The sequence below is a fragment of the Sminthopsis crassicaudata genome, chromosome 4, assembly GCF_048593235.1.
Source record: "Sminthopsis crassicaudata isolate SCR6 chromosome 4, ASM4859323v1, whole genome shotgun sequence".
Taxonomy (NCBI): domain Eukaryota; kingdom Metazoa; phylum Chordata; class Mammalia; order Dasyuromorphia; family Dasyuridae; genus Sminthopsis; species Sminthopsis crassicaudata.
The window spans coordinates 134,230,964-134,251,013 of NC_133620.1; the positions used below are offsets into that span (position 1 = coordinate 134,230,964).

Here is a 20,050-nt window from a genome sequence, read left to right on the forward strand (position 1 = left end):
CTCCACCTCCCTCCCCCAAAAAGGATGGATGAGAGCTATGGAATGTGCAGAAAAGGCTGAAAAGCCCAGGAAACAATGAATTCCAAGAAGCAAAAGAATAATGTTTTAGGCTTTGGTGTCTGAGTAGGGAGAGAAACAGGAAAGGAGTTGTGGGAGGCAGAAATGGATTTAAGAATTAAGATCTAGATAACTATGCAGACATAGGGACCCAAGGAACTTTCTTTATCCAAGCATATATTTGTTTTTTATGAATTACTGTAATGTTTAATATAACATAATTATAAGGTCTATACTAAAGCTAACATCACAAAATTTGTAATTAAAAAATTAAGTAGGGTAACGGGCTACACAGTATATCTTTACTCCAGATTTCATCTTCTTTATCATAGGGAAATTTAAAAAGTTATCTCATCCATAGGAATAGATTCTCTTCAGTATAAAGACAATAGCAAAATGGTTAAAACAACACCAAAAAAAATAGACACAAAAAATCAAAACAAAACCTCCCTTATGCCTCAGTTTCCACATTCGTAAAATGAGGGGTTTGAGCTAGGTGACTTTTGAGATGTCTTTAAGTTCTTGTTCTTTAGATCTATGATTCTATGAAGAAGGGAAAAGGGGGAACAATCATTATAATCAATCCCTGGATCCCTCACCACCAACACATACTGAACAATGGCAACTCTCCCTCCTCACATATACCCCTGGTTCTGGTGGGGAGTTAAAGCCTACTGGACAATTAATCACCACCCAGGGAACTAAAGGCAGCTAACTGAGAGGTCTGTGAAGTCCATCACTGAATGAATGGCTTCCATGAAAGGATTTAGGTAGTCTCACTATCCAGCTCGAAGGAAATGTATGACATGGAGATACAATAGCAAGAGCCTCATAATGTGACATTGAGATGAGATTTCACTGGAGAAAGAGAAAATAGAGGAAAACTTCTCGCATGTTAAATGGCATTCCTGTAGAGAAGCTTTGAGAGGACAGAGATAAGAAGTATATAGAATAGGCAGGCAGGAAGAAGTCAAAATCTGCATTGTTAAATTGATGACATCACACAATCCATCTGAGTACTCAAGAGATCGCCCAGCTGTGGTTTGGACAATTAGGTTGATTATAGTATTTCTGTCTAAAGTGGACAGAGAGCCATCTTGGGGTCAGAGAGATCTGGATTCAATTCATCTTTGACACTTGGTGGTTGTTATTCTGCACAAATTGCTTAACCTCTTAGTCCTACAGGTAACTTTCTAAGACTAGAAATTGTAGAATTATTGCCGATCAATCAGTCATCTAATACACTGTGTTAACTGCAGTTGGGGAAGGGGCTCCTCACTTTGAGCTCCTTGGATTGCATAACCACCAGAGAGAAGCTACCAGAGGATCCCTGTAGTTCTGTTCTTTTTGGGGGCTGCAGGATGGGGAATCTTTAGGTATATCAGTACTATTGTGGTAGCATGAATTTTAGCATTACATAGAATTAGGAGATTCTTATACCTCTTTCTGTCCTTTGATTTTATTGTTTTATGACTCCTAAAGCTTCTTTTTAATGTGTTCTCATCCATTGTGTTTTAAAAGCCAAAGCAAGACAAAGCCAATATCAATGCACAGGAAGACATTGATGGGAGAGGAGATGTCGGCAGTCTTCCCTTGTTGCTCTTTAAACACAGTGACGAGATCAACACATTATGCAACTTAATATTTAGATTCAAGAAACTGTCACTGTGTTTTCCTCATCAGCGAGATGCCCCTGTACTCTTTAGGCATGAATATGGAAACATGACTTGTATGTGTCACCTGGGTGCCTATCACTGTGCCCAGGGGCATGAACTACTCTGCTGTGTTTATGACAGACTCTTTGAAGCTTGGAAGTCCAATTAGGATCATTTGGGCATTATTTTCCCTAGCTGCTTAGTTGTGCGGTAGGCTTCCAAAGATTGCCCTCCATACCATGGAAGGATTTCAAAGGTTCTTAGTTATCATTTTCCCTAAAAGAAGCCAAATGATCAGAGTTAGTCCCCATTTGATTCCAAGAGACACACTGGAGACAGACTTGTCAGAAATCCATTAGTTGGGTTAGGGAAGCATCCTGAGTCTTGGGAAGATCACAGGTGAGTAAACCTGAGCAACATAGGTCAGCCCCTCCATTGTTCCACTTGCAATTGCAAATGAGCACCACATTGGTTGCAGTCTCTATTTTCACAAAGGCACAGACTTTAGATCTGGAAGATAGAGTTATCAAGTACCAAATTTTTTGTTTTAAAGAGAATAAAATGAAGTCAGAAATAAAAGTGACTTTCTCAAAGTCTCATAACCAATTAGTGGAAGAGTCACAACCAGAATGTGGGTTTCCGATTATGAAGCTCTTTCCACATCATGCTGCCTCTTACATTCCATTTTTTTTTTTTTTTAAGAGGTAATTAGGGTTAAGTGACTTGCCAAAGGTTGTATGGATACAAGTATCTGAGACTGGATTTGAACTCAAATCCTCTTAACTCCAGGGGAATGCATTGTACCATGTGGGAAGCCTTTTAAATTCCATTTTTGACCAGCAACTCCTCATAACCCAATTCAGACCCCATTAACTTCCTCTGAGCTGGCAATCATTCATTTACATACATGGGTGCAGTTACTTCTACGCTGTCTCCCTCAACAAAATGTGAGCTTCTTGATGGTACGGACTGTGTTTTTTATCTTTTTCTGTATCTCACAGTTCAGTACAATACCTGATTCATAGCTTCCTAATTCACTTAATGAATAACTGTTGATAGATTAACTTTTTAAACTTTTTTTTTTTAGACTTTCCCTATGGGTACAATTTTTTTTTTTTTAATTTTAGGAATTCAAACCAACTCATTCTTTCAAAGCACTTGAATGTGAAATGCCACACAATGTGCTCTTCTGGGATTTTCAAACTAGTTAGCCACAGAATGAATGTAAATTGGGGATAAAAAGGCTTTCCTGTTAGAAGCCACCACAAATGTGGAATCAATTAGTATTTGATTTACCAACCATCGAAAACTCTTTTCATTTAGGGAGAGCTGAATAATAATTCGTGATTAAAAATGACTCTCCTTTAAATTGGATGATAATGCTGTGTTATACTGAAATTATTGTTTCTCAGCAGGAATTCCCTTAACCTAAAGTCTTGCTCTGTTGGGAAAAAAGATCAGCTGAATTTAATGTCTTGATAATGCTAGGGGGTTTACATGCCACAAGTTTCTAGAGTGCTACTTCTGAGCTCTTTCCTCTTTAACTATTTCAATCTTTTAATGCTTTATCAATATGGAAAGATGGTGTCATTGCCTTGATTCTATGTGGGACAAGCATTCTCTGCCATGCCATATTATTGGAAACATGACATTTTTTCCCCCATGGACTTTGCACATTCAAGAAATTCAAGGAAGTTTAGTAAAACTATGTCAGGACAGAGGTTAAGATGGCTTGTATGAGTGTGATCTTTCCTACTTTCTCCAAAAATTTGCCTAAAACTGAATTAATTATATTTCTTTTAAATTTCTTTTTCCTTACACCCATTTTTTTCCTCCCATTTGAATTGGAACCTCTGAGTCATCTTTGACTTTTAGCATTCTATCATCTCAAATCCACACATCCAATAGATTGTCAATTCCTGTTTAATTCTACATTTATAGTATCTTTCATACCTATTCTCTTAAGTGAACTAGCTATGTCCCTTATTAAGTCATTTCTGAACTATTTTACTAACACCTAAACTAATCTCTTTACTTTGCAGTCTCTTTTCCTTCCAATTCATCTAAAATACCATGACCACATTAATCTTCTTAATGGCCAGCTCTAGATCAGTTTTAAAATGATTAGAATAGAAACTTCAAACTGACTGGTGATATTTCCTGTACTCTACCTTCAGGTTCTCACCTTCAAGAAATTTACACTTATTCAGGGTAGAGAGAGGGGAACAATATGTCCACATATAACACAAAATATAGCCAACAGAAGAGCAAAGCATATCACATACTAATGTGTATTGTATGTAAATATATGTAAATATACAACACCTGGTGTGGGTAGTTCATTTTGCTTCTTCAAATATATGACTATTCCTAGTACCTAGCACAATGCCTGGCCCATAATAGTGCCTTAATATTTGATTGATTTGGTGAATAAATACATGCTGATTTCTGATTTTGGGACTAGTTCCCTATCCCCTGATAGACACGTTGCCTCTCACTTGCAAAATGATCTATTTGATCCTGCTGGCAAATAATGATTTCCCCCCTCAGATATCACATAGCCACTTTGCTTTACAACTTCTTAATACTTATTTTTGAGTAATATTTTGTACTGCGATTAACCCTCTATTAGACTGCAAGCTTCAAAGAAGGCAGGACTCTGTCACATGCAAACTTTTCATCTATTCCAATGCCTATCAAAGGGCTCTGCTAGAATTGGTGCTCAATATGTATATTTGTTAAGTGAATAAAGATAGTGAATTGATACTAAACTCTGACCTTGGAGGTAGGAAGTTTAGTAATCTAACTATTGCTTAGTGCCTAGCGTAGCGTCCTACATTCCAGATTCTTAAACTATGGATCATGACCCTATATGGGGGCTTGTAACAGAATGTGGGGATTGTAAAATTATGATTTATTATCAGTAAATATTTGATTTATATACCTATTTTATATACATACATACCCAGGATTATAAAGATTTCTCAGGTAAAAAGGGGTCATGAGGGGCAGGTAGGTGGTGCAGTGGTTATAGCATCAGCCCTGAAGTCAGGAGGTCCCGAGTTCAAATCTGGTCACTTAACACTTCCTAGCTGTGTGACCCTGGGCAAGTCACTTAACCCCAATTGCCTCAGCAAAAAAAAAAAAAAAAAAAAAAAAGGGTCATGAATGGAAAAAGTTTAAGAAGTCCTGTTCTATGCAATAGAAGACTTCAAAAAATATTGTTGAATAAATGAAAGTGAGATGGATATTATATTCTAGGAGGAGATTTCTTATTTTGGACTACTTGAATGTGTAAAAGAACAACAGGGCAAGTCCTGTTTTGGATGGTTTATTCTGTTCCTTTCCATAGGACAATTTGGACAATCCCCCAAACTCCAGATACTCAGACCACTGACCATTCCAGGACTTACAATTTCCCTGTTCTCACTCATGTATTATTCATTGATGACTGGATAAGCTATTAAAAATGAATTAAGGCAGTGAGGAAGTAAAAGGATTGGTCAAAAGTAGAGGAGAGAAAAAAGAAGATGGTAGGAAAAACAGGAAAGAAAAACAGTGCAGATGGAAGTTAGGACAGGGGGAATGGAACAATACAAGTTTAGCTAAAAGCCTTTACAACATTCCTAAGAAAGACTGGTCATATAGCCTTTGATCAAAGACCTCTAGTTCTACAGAGATAGAATTTCTTCCCAAAGCAGCCCATTTCAATTTGGGACATCTCTAAGTTTTTCCTTTAGATTGAACCTAAAATTATCTTTCTACAGCTTCCACTGGGTACAACTAATTCTCTCATCACTGACAAGATGGAATAAATTGAATTTCTTTTTCACATGTCAACCCTTCAAGTATTTGATGACAGCTATCATGCTACCTCAAATTTTTTTCCAGAACATGAAGCACGGTCTTCATGGTGTCACTGTATTCATAGATTGTGACCTTGGAGCTTTTTTGTTGTCGTTTTCCATTTTGGTCACCTTTCAGTCTTTCAATGTCTTTCCTAATATGCGTCACCCCAAAACAAATATTCACTCATTTATTCATTCAACAATCACTATAATGCTTACTGTGTACCAAATATAAAATTAAAGTTGTTGCTCCCCAGGATTTTATATTGGACTAGTTGGAAACAAAACAATCAAAGCAAAAGAAAGGAAGGAAGAAAAGGGAAGGAAGGAAGGAAGGAAGAAGAAAATAGGAATGAAAGGAGGAAAGAAAGGGGGGGAGAGAAAGAAAAGGAAAGAAAAAGGAGAGAGTGAAAAAGGAGGAGGAGAAAAGAAGGAAGGGAGGAGGGAGAAAACAAGAAAAAAAATCTAAACTCTATACAGAATAAATAAGTATTTAAGGGAGGATCTTAAGACTTGGGACTCCAGTTGTGATGTGACCAGGGCAGAGTATAGTGGAGCCATTTCTGTACATTATTTGTTTCTCTGAATAGCCTAATATCACATGTTATTTTTTGATTATTATGTTGAACTTGTGGTCAGCTAAAATTCCTAGATCTTTAGCAGAGTAAAACTGTTATTTAGTTATTCCTCTCTCATCTTGTACTTGTAAAACTGAATGTTTGAACCCAGGTATGATTGCATTTTTCCTCATAAGCTTTAATCTTGCCAGATTTTGCTCAATATTCTAGCTTTATGAAATCTTTTTAAAAAATGAATGGCAATCGAGTGGAGTTATAAGCAAAGTGACTTGTTTCCCTTTGCTGTTTCTTCAATTTTTTCCCTCTCTTATTTCTAGGGCACTACTATATATGTGAAAGTAACTTATAATATATAAAATACTATACAAATATAAGTTATTATCATTAATCCTTCTTCCCTCCCCCACGTTCTTTCCTTTTTCTGTCTTCAACTGTCTTTACTCTGGTTCTACCTGCCTTCCTCTTATACCTATGGACCCTTAGTTCAGTGGACAAGGGCCTTTACTTTATCTGTTTCATAAGGTTTTTGTTGTTATTGTTATTGTTTTTGTTTTTAGCATTTACTGAGGTAAATACTTTTAAAATCTCCCTCCCTAGAACAATAATTTTTGACTTTTAATAAAAATATTCTATAGGGTTGAACTATTTCACTATGAGGAAACTTTGACCCTATTCTTATTTTTTTATTATGAAAATAGATATTATATATATGTGTATATAAATATATATACATAGGTTTAAATAATATACATATATAGAAATATAGTATAGAGATCACTTAGAGCACACATTTTTTATATACCCCACATACTTACATAAAGATGAATACAATATACAGGATATCATTTAGTATATAACATATTCTAATATATTACTATGTTCATGATCCCTGCATATTGTAGCCATACATATTATATTCATATATATTTCAGTAATTACAATATATTTCTGTAAAATATATTTTATAGTATATGAGGTAGATAGATTGCTCAGTGAATAGGGTACTGGGACTAAAGTCAGGAAACCTTGTGGTCAAACCTGGCTTCAGATACTTACTAGCTGTGTGATCTTGGGCAAGTCCCTTAACCCTGCTTGTCTCAGTTTCTTCACCTGCTAAATGAGTTGGAGAAGGAAATGGCAATCCACTCTAGTATTTTTTGCTGGCCAAGACTGAAAACAACTATACAATAACTACCACCTTAAGAACTTGATATTATTCAGCCAGACACTTCCTTTGGACAAACTCTAAATCTAAAAGCAGAGAACGTGTAAACAGCAGCACCAATTATATATCAGAATCACAAATCTTCATGTACTATAGCAGATAAAAGATCGAGTGATCATTTTTTTTTGCCACTTCAGCCTTATCCATCAGAAAGCAACCTGCAGAACACAATGCACAAGAAACAAGCTTAAGAAGTACTTTCTATCCTAAATTGTCTTTCCTAATGCCAACATAAAATTCCATTTTTTTTTCTCAAAATATAACACAACCAAAGCATATTTCTTCCAGTTCTTATTTCTTCTAGTTGACAGGTTCAATTATGGATCACTGATGAACAGCACCTTTTAATCTACTCCTTTTGTTCTGTGCTGAAGGAACAATTGCTCTCTTGGACAAGTGTTTCAGATAGGTAGGCTTACCTCATTACTAGAAACTTTCAATTATCTGTACTAGTGGAAGGGAACAATGGCATGTAGACTACCAAAAAAAATCACTTGGCTTTGTAGTCTGTTTATGCATTTTTATCTGGATCTTGATGCTTCTGTGAAGGAAGCCTGGTGCAATCTAAAAAAGATTTAGAGTTTGAGGATCTGAGTTTGAATATTAAATCCAGCATTTAATATCTGTATTATCTTGGACATGTCACTTAATTTTTCTAAGACTCAGCTTCCTCTACTGTAAAATGAGGGGTTAGACAAGATGACCTCTAAAGTCCCAAGTCTGAATCTATGGTCCTCTGATGTTAATGGAATTAAATTACAAATGAAATAATGAAGTCACTACATGAAGTTTCCTTTTGGGAAGATGTTAGGATTACTAAGTGAGAACTGAGGTTGTCTGGACAATTACAAGGTGAGAACTCAGATTGACTTGATAGAAGGAGCAAGCCCATTGGCTGAAGTGGTTCTTCCCAGAAGCCCTTGCATTATCCCACGCCCATTCTCTGGGAGGATAAAGAGGACAGCACTCCAGGAAGCGGAGAAGACTCTGAATTGCATCAGGCTTGACGGGGCTCTCTGCAGGAAGGGAAGTCACTCTTTGGACAAGAGTTAACAGCAACTGCCTGGAGACAACGGTTATTACAGGAAGAAGAATCTGTCGGAGAGATTTGAGTAGAAGACACAGCAGATCTTTCCCAGAGAGCGATCCAGCAGCTCTAGAGACGACAGCTCGTTACAGGAAGATATCCCCAGATTCCTCATCTCTTCATCTTCCTTCTTATTGGGAATGATTATCATGACTTTCTGGTCTCTCAATGCTTAATATCTCCTTGGTTCTGAACTTTTCCAGATAAGTGGAAGGAGCAGAGAAATAAAAGGATTTTTATTCAATGAGCCTTTTGTGATGGCTTTGGGTGCTACATGATCACCTCTTCAGTTGTTGATGAATTATAGACTAGACCTAGGCAATAAGTAAGTAGAGGTACTCAGAAAAATACTTTCGCAAGGATAATCTACAAAAAACAAATTCTGCAAGATGACCACATCTTCATTTTTTAAGTCAATAAGTCAATTTTAAGTCAATACTTTATGAGGTTTAAGTTTTCCTTCCTAATTAGGATTGTGGAATAGCTTTAACTTGCGGCATTTCTTTATCTCTTCTATCTGGTGTCAGTCTGAACTGGAAGGAGATCAAAGAGGGTGAAAAGTAACTCAAACCTGACCTGAACTCTTGAAGCATCCCTCTGGTTGGAAATGATTCGATATGGATCTAAACCCAGGGCAATCCTGAAGACTTTCAGTTTTTGTGAGTACTAGTGCATTCTGGGGGCAGCTAGATGGGATAGTGAAAAGAGCCCTGGACTTGGAATCAGGAAGACTTATCTTCATGAGTTCAAAACTAGCCCCAGACATTTACTAGTTGAGTGACACTGGGCTAATTACTTAATCCTGTTTGCAACAATATCGGGACACAGTTGGCATAAATTCCCATTTCATCCTGTCAAGGGATATTTTGATATGAGTTTAGTATGACTTATTGGATGCTACTTTTATATTCTTGACAATAATCAAAGAAGATATTCACTGAGAAAAGGGAATTGAAACTTTCTATTGATTGACACTTATATGTGTCATGGACATTGAGAAAAGACAGAGCTGAGGCTTTCATGAATTTCCAAAATTGAGTCATAGGGGAAATTTTGAGACCTCTGCCAGTGAATAATTTTTAAGTGAGGAAAAGCAAAATTTTGCTCTTGACCAGTCTTGATCAGGACAACTAGGCCTGGAATCAGGAAGACATCTTCCCAATTTCCAAATTGGCCCCAGCCACTTATCAGCTATATGAACTTGGTCAAGTCACTTAACCCTGTTTGCCTCAGTTTCCTAATCTGTCAAATGAGCTGGAGAAGAAAAGATCACTCCAGTATTTTTTCCAAGAAAACCCCAAATGGGGTTACAAAGAGTTGGACTCAAATGAAAATGACTGAACAACAAACCTTGATCATCTCCCTTCTAAAATCCTTTTTTCTAACCCTCCTGTAAATGGTTTCCTTAATAGGATTTTTCTAGTTGATATATTATTCCAAGGTGCTGACAAACGTGTATTAACATGTTCATGTAGAACTACTAGCAAAATATGTATTCTCTTTTGTGAGGAATAGGGTGATATCCATTATATAGAAATCTAATTAGACTCAAGATGATAATGCCAGAAGGCATGATTTATTATTTTTAAAAATGCAACTTTAGATTGGTTGTTTCTGTCTCTTGTCAACTATATTCAGGATGAACCACAAATATGTTAAATAGTAACTATTATGGAAAAAACCCAGGATCTGAACTGTATGTGCTGTCTAATTAAAAACATATGAATAGGACTTGCTCAATTCACAGCACAAAATTTGTTGGGTCCAATTATGTTCTAAGATCTTTGATTTAACTACTCATTGGAAAAGTAGTAGGAAGGCCCAAGTGGAAGTATCAGCTACTCTGTCATAATAATATTAGTAGTATTTCCTTCCTTACTTCCTTCCCTCCCTCTGTCCTTCACTCCTTCCTTCCTTTCCTTCCCCTCCTTCTTTCTCTTCCTTCCTTCTGTTCTTTCTCTTCCTTCTTCTTCTGCCTCTTCCTTCCCTTCATCCTTTTGTCCTTTCCTTCCTTCCTTCCTTCCTTCCTTCCTTCCTTCCTTCCTTCCTTCCTTCCTTCCTTCCTTCCTTCCTTCCTTCCCTCCCTCCCTCCCTCCCTCCCTCCCTCCCTCCCTCCTTCCTTCCTTCCTTCCTTCCTTCCTTCCTTCCTTCCTTCCTTCCTTCCTTCCTTCCTTCCTTCCTTCTTTCCTTCCTTCCTTCCTTCTTTCCTTCCTTCCTTCCTTCCTTCCTTCCTTCCTTCTTTCTTTCCTTCCTTCCTTCCTTCCTTCCTTCTTACCTTCTTTCTTTCTTTCTTTTATTTCTTTTTTTATTAAAAAAAAAAGCCCCAGCAAATATAGAATAGGACAGTTTTGTCTTGGAAGCTTAAGGAACAATTACAGCTGGAAGCAGGAGATTTTAAAAGGTAGTTATTAACATTATCACTATTAAAAGTTTCTTCCTTCCTTCTTTCTTTCCTTCCTTCCTTCCTTCCTTCCTTCCTTCCTTCCTTCCTTCCTTCCTTCCTTCCTTCCTTCCTTCCTTCCTTCCTTCCTTCCTTCCTTCCTTCCTTCCTTCCTTCCTTCCTTCTTTCCTTCCTTCCATCCCTCCCTCCCTCCCTTTCTCCCTTTATTTCTTTTTTTTTATTAAAAAAAAAAAAGCCCCAGCAAATATAGAATAGGACAGTTTTGTCTTGGAAGCTTAAGGAACAATTACAGCTGGAAGCAGGAGATTTTAAAAGGTAGTTATTAACATTATCACTATTAAAAGTTTTAGGATATGTTTCTTCTAAAATGCATTTATATTCAAGGTAATTAATTCTGCCAGTCTTCTTGTGGAGTAGGGATGATTTGGGAGTTGATGTTACTAATCTTTTTTCTATGTAGAAAATCAAGGCAGGGAAACACCAGATTGCAGATTTGTAGGTGAGGGCAAGGGCTCTTTATATTAAAACTTTTATATCTCCTCTAAGTACCTGCCCCAGTGCTCAGTACATAATAGGTAGTTAATAAATGCTTGTGGAAGTTTATACCCAAATTTGGACAATAAGTTAGTGGTCAACAAAGTCAGAAGTAACACTTATGATTCTTCCACTAGTACTCCAGGCACTTGAAGTTACCACTGCTAACCTTCTTTCTGGAATAGTTTAAACTTTATTCTATGGAAATCACTGAAAGGCCTGAGGCAAGAAAATGAGAAAGACAGCTATAACAAACTATGCTAAGTTTTGTCTTTTTTGGGGGGGGAATAAGGGTTGAGGAAGTCTGTAGGCAGAAGGAAGGATGATCTGGGGAGCTCAGCTCCTAGCAGGAGTTAACAATACAAGGCTGCTCAAACCACCCTGTGCTCTCTGTCAGTACTTATTCAGCAAGGAAGCATTCTTTCCATTCCCAGAAGAAAACAGCTTATTGTTATTAATATTTATAATTCGAAGAACTCAGCAGGCTTCCCACCCTTGTCGTGCAGCTCTTGAGAAGAAACAGGTGCCCAAGACTTAGCAGTTTGAAAGCAGCCACCCTTATGACTAGAGAAAATATTCCAATGGTGCAGGAACCAGGCCCACAGTTAAGTTCTGAAACATTTATAAAATTTAATGTGTCTAAAATTTTTTTTGCATGTAAACTTGTCTAAAGGACAAAGGACTCTCCTTTCCAGGGACAAGGAAACAAATCAGAACAGTATTGTATTATTGATACTATTTTCTTTTTAGAAGGATGAATACTAAGAATCAGATAGAATAGGCTGATAAACTCCTCTTGCCACATGTTTGAAGAAGACCTGATTCTGATAGAATCCTGTGTGTCTCTTCTTGAGGAAGAGAAGAGTTCTGTTACCTTCTGATAACTGCTTTATAGGAGTTCACATCACCAATGCTCCCCCCTTTTTTCTAGCCAATCCTACCTTCTATGGGTCCCAAAAAGTCATAAGTAGCAAAGTGATCAAAATAGAACCAAATTGGTCATACGTTTAGAGATGAAAGTGATCTTAGAGGCCCTAAGCCCAAACCTTCCCCATTTTACAGATGATGTAACTGAGGCAAAGACAGCTTAAGTGATTCATTAAAAGTTACCCATTTAATAAGGCGTTAAGACAGGATTTCAACTCTGATATTCCCAAGTCCAAACCTAACCCTCTAATGACTAGCTGCCTCACAAACTAGTTGTATGAGTCCATTCTTTCACTCATTATCTCTAGAACAAGGGGTTGGACTAGATCAAACATTTTTAACCTGGGATCTTCAAACAACAAAAATTTTTTTTTGGATAATTATTTCAATATAATTGGGTTCCTTTGAAATTCTTTGCCTTTTATGAATTTAGAAACTTTCTGAGAAGGATCTATTGGCTTTACCATGCTGCTAAAAGGGGGAATTACAAAAAGTTACCAGTCTCTGAGCTAGATGATCTTTGCAGTTCTGACATTCCATAAGTATGAATTTATTTTCCAATTCCCCAATTCCCATATGTTGCTATATGTGATTTTACCCCCTTAATTTCTAGAACAAAGCAATATAAAAACAAAATGAAAATTGGTTGGAAAAGAAAAACTATATACCTTTTAGGCCTATTATTAGAGTCTTTTTAGATTCGTACTAATTTCTTGCTTATGTCCTAAGAATATGGATCAGACTTTATTTCGTTGCTATATTATTCAACATTAAATTAGACAGAGGGAATGTACTTGTGATTTCATTGATAGAAAGAATTCCCAGATGAGTAAATTCCCTTTATCAATAAAGTAGTACCTTCTCTGGAATTAATAATTTTAGGGAGTTAACTAGAATGTTGAAAAGTTAAAATACTTACCAGGGTTACACAGTCAATCTGTTAGAGAAAGACTTGGAATGCAAGTCTTCCTGGCTTCAAGAACATCTTTATCTACTCATTATATGATATTACCTCCCCATAAGCATATTAAGTTATTTTATTCTTTTAGGCTGTCCACTATAAGATAACAATCATTTTTTTTTTTCTGAGACAATTGAGGTTAAGTGATTTGCTCAGGGTCACACAGCCAGAAAGTATTAAGTGCCTAAGATCAGACTTGAACTTAGGCTCTATCTACTACACCAAGTCGCTGCTCCAATAACACTCATTTCTAAGAGAAAGAAATGAAGAGTTCAAGTCTAAATCATCTAGTTACATGAAAAAGAAAGAAAGGAGAATTACAGAGCTGGACTGGATCTAGATTCTAAAACTTATCGCTTCCTGATTTGGATTTGCTCTTTCTTTTCAAGAAATTAAAATTATGGTACCTGTAGAATTGTCTTCCTTAGAGCCATTATTTGCTCAGCACATGAGGGATCTGTTGGGTTTGCTGGAGTAGTTTTCAGAGGGTGAAGATAGTATCCCGTAAGTCCAAATGACAGTGAATATGAACTATCTTCATGGAATGCAGTTTATGCAGAACTATACAAACAATGATCTAGTTCTTCATTTACCCATATGGGCAAAAAAAATCAATATATATATATATTCCCCCCCCACCCCAGCTGGGGTTAAGTGACTTGCCCAGGGTCACACAGCTAGGAAGTGTTGTGTCTGAGACCACATTTGAACTCGGGTCCTCCTGAATTCAAGGCTGGTGCTCTATCCACTGCGCCACCTAGCTTCCCCCCCAAAAAATCAATATTACCTTTAAATGCCATGCTAATAATAAAGATGAGAGGATAATCTATATTTACATAATATTGACATAGTTTACAAAATTCCCTTTCTATTACCTCATTTGAGAAAACTTGAGAGGTGGGTAACAGAGAGTGACATATTATATCTATTTTTGCTTTTCTTTGTATTTGCAATGCCCAACATGATACCTGGCACAGAGTAATGGCTTGATAAATGCTTATTTAGTTACTTAGACTTATCTCCTCCTTTCAGAAGAAGACCAGAAAGGCTCTGACTTGTCCAATGTCTACAGTAAGTAGGGACAGAGCAAGGATTAATATATCGGTCTTCAATCATTCTTATTCATCATACACTGACTCACAGTTCACTTTTCTTTCCTGTCTTCAAGAGGAATCAGACCTGTCTGCATTCTGTGTTCAAATAATTTCCAGTTTACAGAAGGAATTATGCTGCATTTTCCCACAGTGGGAAGGCAATGACTATGGTGGACAGATATCTTGCCTGATCAAAATGCAAGAAGTAGAACCCTTAACCTTACTTTTTTTTTGCTCAAACTGTAAACTGAGTGGTTGTTTTTCCTACTTGGCTCATGGCAATATCATTCGTAATTTAGAATGGAAAAGTCAAGTATGTTATTTCATCAATCCAAAGATGATTTCAGGGGATACTAGCTGCATGGTCTCTAGCTAAGGAAGGTTTCTTGGGCCACCGAGAAATTCACATCTTTTGGAACTGAAAGCAGGGATGGAGCAGAAAGAAATAATGTGAATCAAGGATTCATAATCCCCACACCACGTATTATCATCTTCAAAATGAATGCAAGCAGAAATCAAATGGAAAGGATATCTTGCAGGACTGTCCTTGAGAGCATTTAGAAAACCTGTTTGCTGGGAACCTGTGGAAATGAAACCAAGATTTAACATCAAAACAATGTTTTTGTTTTTTTTTCCCCCCAATAAAGTGCAGTTCATGCTGTGTGAGCTCACATCTGCATGAAAATGGTAGGTGTCTAAAAATCAATTAAATAATTCTATTCTGTAAGTGCTACAGCAGGCAGTTTACTTGTAGGAAACTAAGATTCGGCTAAAGCTATTGAACAAGAATATGGCAAGACTCATAATCAGACCTAACATCTGCAAGATATTTTCTGAGCCAGAGCAGATGGATGTCTGCATACTTCCCCATCAATTACAGTTCTGATTACGCCTTTGTTTTCTTCATTTTAATATGAAAACAAAACACCATATACTATTTTTTTCCTTCTGTCATGAAAGGCTGTTTTCTCAAAATCTGTTAACTTTTGAACCTGAAAGTCCTGTAAAAATGGCTACATTATAAAAGATTTTTGTACCCAGCATAAACAAAATCACAAATTCTGGATTTATAACTTAGTTTTTTTAGATTTAATACATTTAAAAGGAGTTATCAAAGAAAGAAAATACATTTCTTTAAAGGCCTGAGTAAAATTTCATTTGGTCACAGGACATTGTTTTTATTATTTATGCACTGACATGTTATTTTGCTTTGGAAAAAGATGCTCATACAGTGGATCTCTTTTACAAGTTGCTGCCAGAGGGGCAGAACCACCATCGACATTATTAGCTACTTAGGTTACTTCAGGCTTTTGACTATTATCTGTCATCATTATGTTCTACTAGATGTGGCTTCCCCTGAAATCTAGTTGTGTTAAAGGAGCTGGGCTATAAAGAGACACCATTTGAAATGAATGTAGTAATTTTTATCATTTTAGGTAAGAGGACAGCTACCAATTGGTAGCTTGCTTTTCCAGTTCTAAAGTTTATTCTGGAGCTACCTAAAAAGTTGCATCCTCTCCAACTAATTCACAATTTGTTCCTCTTCCCTGTATCTATCCTACACCTTTGTGAAGCAGAGCAGCATTGAAGGTGGATGGGAGTTGATAGGAAATGATGTGAGGAATTTGTGTAAGAAACAAACAAAAATTGATATTTAAAGTGCCTCAACTCCCATGATCAGCAGGGATAAATAAAGCTCTATTTCTTTGCTCTTATGCAAACCCCTAATAGTCAAGGACCAAAAGAAAGTCTTAAGGAAGATAGTGCAGGGAAGTCAATCATGATGCAAAATTAGGACACTAAAATGTTATTTCTTAACCTTACCTTACTGAAAATAAATGAAGTCATTTTTCTAAAACTTTCATCTCTCTATTTAGAAATCCAGAATTGTGGCTTTCAAAAATTATGTCCTCTGTGCATAACCCATGCTTTTAAGATAACAATATTTTTTCCTTTCCTTTCCTTTGACTTTATCTCTTGTCTTTCTTATGCTGTGGGTACAGATAATAGCTTATCAAGCAGATGTTGACCCTGACCAATGTTTTCTGCATTTGGAGATGAAAATAGTAATTATATGAAGAAATTCCCCCTTCCCTCTAAGGACCACATGGTAGAAAAAATGGAATTGGTCTAAAGGTTTTTGTTTTTCTTTATTTCTTTGATATTTGTAAAGGAAGAAAATGGTTTTTATTTGTTTTTTTGTCTAAGAAAATATTATGTTTTGCAGGTTGTTAGATAAAAGTAGAAACTTTTATCTTTAGAATCTCCACTTGGAGATCTTTGTACATCATAACCCAAGTGTGCCAACCAAGATTAGGTTGTAACTTCCAGGTTAGGAATGCATGTTTTTAATGTGTGTGTGTGTCTGTGTGTGTGTGTATGTGTATGTGAGAGAGAGAGAGAGAGAAGGAGAGAGAGAGAGAGAGAGAGAGAGAGAGAGAGAGAGAGAGAGAGAGAGAGAGAGAGAGAGAGAGAGAGAGAATGTTAAGAGGTGGTGGAGAGAGAGGGATACATACACAGAAAATTAGAGGGATCTCTGTATCTATGTAAATAATCTTTTAAAAATATTTTGTCAATTCATTAAATACTATGAGACAGATATGAAAGCACTTGTAGTGTTTAAAAGTATCATACTGATTTAGCATCAGTGCATTTCGCTAGTATACTTTTCCCTTCTTGTGTTGGGGAGTTATTTCTTCTGAAAATACTAAGGGATACTCTTGGTTTTCCCTTCATTACTCTTTGTTGCTCTGTGTGGCACTTACTATCTTTAACTCTTATAACATGCAAGAAAGGTGGCCCTGAGGAACTGTAGTTTGCATTGTTTGAAGGAGCTGAATAATTTAGAGAAGGCTTCCAAATTGGATCTTATGTTTCTTCAACAATACCCATCAAGTGTAAAGGACTGCACAATGGTTTTCATGTACTTAGTTTGCTCCAAACCAGTCTGTTCCCAATTCAGAGGAAAGGATCTTAGTTCCAGAATATTGGCAATATTATTTGAAATGCATCTTAAAATTTGGAGCATTCCATTTACTGTAATATTTAAATATTAATAATATCTAAGAAATAGCTTTTTTTCTGATCCTTTCCATTCCCTTATTACCCTCCCCCAATGAAAAAAAAGGGCAGGAGGAAAACTTAGATGCCAAACTTTGGCATTAACAACTCCATTTGAGGTTTTAAAGCTGCTACGATGAAAGAAGAGGAAGCCTATTTTCAGATACCTCCGGAAGCATGCCAGTAAGATGCTCTATACCTTCTAATGGGTGGTTACACTTCAGGAATGTGGATAAGAAATAATGTTAGTCTTTTAATGTTGCTAATGGAACCCTAATGGAGCTTTAAAGGCTTAAATTTATAGCCAAAGCCAATTAACTCCCTTCTCATCACTACCTGACAAGGGGAAGAGTAAGAAGATGGGACAAAAGAAATTCTTAGTGATCTTCAGAATGAGAACTCAGGGTTAGCAGGGAGAGAATAGATATCTTCATCTCAGCAAAATCAGCTTAAAATTATTTGAACCAACATTCTTGGATAAGTTAGATAAGTGCTTCTTAAGTGTTTTTTTTTTCCTCACAGTTACTTTATTCACTAGACAATACATTGTTCAAATACCTCTTTGAAATCTGAACATTTTTATGGCAAACTATTGCATATGGCAGTGAAGTCATATTTATTTAAACAAACTAAATTTGAAAGGAAAAGAGATATAAAAAGAAAGGGAAAGAAGTTAAAATTACCCAAGAATTCCAGTCCAGTCATATGCAATGTATTCTTGTTTTAGGGAACCCCCAGAAAAAAATCTAGCTCAACTAAACTATCAATATTTGAAGCCTTAGAGGTCAAGTGTGAGGTTTTAACGAAAATGAAGTACCCACAAGAAGAGAAGATGAGGAAACATAATATCTTTGAGGTTTGAAAAATGAAAATTATGTCAGTGGTACCAAGAAACCAACCTCTGTAAAGGAAAGACTGAACTGGTCACTAATTGGATACTATTCTTGGTAGGACTGGGGAGGGCAATAGGGAAGAGGGAGGAAAGGAAAGAAAAAAAAAGAAAGGTGAGAAAAGGAAAAAAAAACAGGAGGGGGGGAATGAGAACTGAGGAAAAGGAGAAGGGAAGGAAGGGAAAAAGAGAAAAAGAGAATCCTGGATGATCAAAATAGTAAATCAAAGTCAAATAAATCAGAAAACCAAAGTCAAGCAAATGACTACATACATAATCTGATTTTGCCAGCATACTTACGAAGAATGACGTGGGTGATAACGAATGCAAATATAAAGACTGTCAGAAAAGACAGAGATAAAATAAACATATAAAAAAATCTGTAGTTTCTTTTCCCCACACAGTTGCCTACCCAGGGACAGTGATGATCAAACCGTTCTGAAATGAAAGGCAGAAAAAATATGGAAATCAATTAATAAAATGTCTCTTTACTTGAGGAAAAAAAATACACCAAACCTTTAAACAATATATCAAAATGATGAGTTCACAGGTATTCATAAACTAACCTTTAGAGAAGTATTTAGCTGCATGAAATTTCAAGAGCAACATTACCCTTTCATCTAAATTTAAATGCTTGATTGAGATGATTTTAAAAGAAGATATTCCTTTTTATTAAACTGCCACTTTAGAAATGTTAATAGGATTTCTTATCACACTTGTGGTTGAAAAAATAAGGCTTCTTTGCTTTTACATATTAACTCTGACTTAAAGATCTTTCTATTGACAATACTCAAATGGATATAGGATCATATCAATGTGGGTATTCCTTCCTAAGGTGCAGATTATTATTTACTGTGTTATTATTGTTCTGTAGACGGGGAACTGTAGTCTATATGGGAAGCCCTCAGTTTCATGGTAGATGGGCACTAAGACTAGGGAATTCTGGGACAGAGAGTATAATTGGGATGCATGGGGATAAAAAAAGTATTCAATCTATGCTTTTTCTTTACTTTCTTACCCATTATTTTTTCCCCACTCCAGTATTGATCTTTCTTCTTGATCAATGGTGAATGACTTTCTTCAAAATCTAAGTATCTAGAATCCCAATCTGTTCCATATCCCTAAGAGTCTTGAATTTTTAAAAGTAAGTATAAGCTTTCTTGTCACTATGAGAATTTAAAGTGAAATCTTTGATGCATTTATAATTTATTTTTTCCTCTCCAAGTAATGACAAAGTGTTTTTCTTTTCTCTACTATTCAGCTGATCTATTCAAAGTGATATTGCAACACACCCACTCACATTTCAGAAGCTTGCACTGTGGGTGGGGAGGAAAAACGTTAGACATATGACATCTCTTTTTTATGTTTTTTCCCCCAAGTTCAGTACCTCATTCTATCTTCATATAAATAAGTATGTATGTATATATATATACATACAAATACACACACTCACATATATATGTATATGCATATACATATATATATATATATATATATCTATGTGAGACATCACTATATAGAAATAGTTACTGTTATGAGCCACAGGGAAACCAGTCTCATTACTTTATAATCATATCCTATAAAGGGTCATATATGTTATCTATATCTATACATGCAACATTAAATGGAATGCCTGTGGCAATGTTTGAATCATAACAATAATTATAATGATTAGAACATTGCCAGGAAAATTAAGTATAAACTAAATAACTCTTACCTATGGTTCCCAAGTTC

At 36.1% G+C, this 20,050-nt stretch overlaps 1 protein-coding gene across 4 annotated transcripts in view; it reads right to left on the reverse strand.

The window, feature by feature from the left end:
- The window catches only part of ZDHHC14 (zDHHC palmitoyltransferase 14), a 314,472-nt gene that overhangs the window by 34,615 nt on the left and 259,807 nt on the right, over positions 1 to 20,050 (reverse strand). For all 4 annotated transcript variants that reach the window (XM_074309440.1, XM_074309438.1, XM_074309439.1 and 1 more), the window contains exons 4-5: positions 18,617 to 18,754; positions 14,900 to 14,948 (exon numbers count right to left, since the gene is read on the reverse strand). In XM_074309440.1, coding sequence (XP_074165541.1) covers positions 14,900 to 14,948; positions 18,617 to 18,754 — 187 coding nt within the window. The remainder of the gene's footprint in view (positions 1 to 14,899; positions 14,949 to 18,616; positions 18,755 to 20,050) is intronic.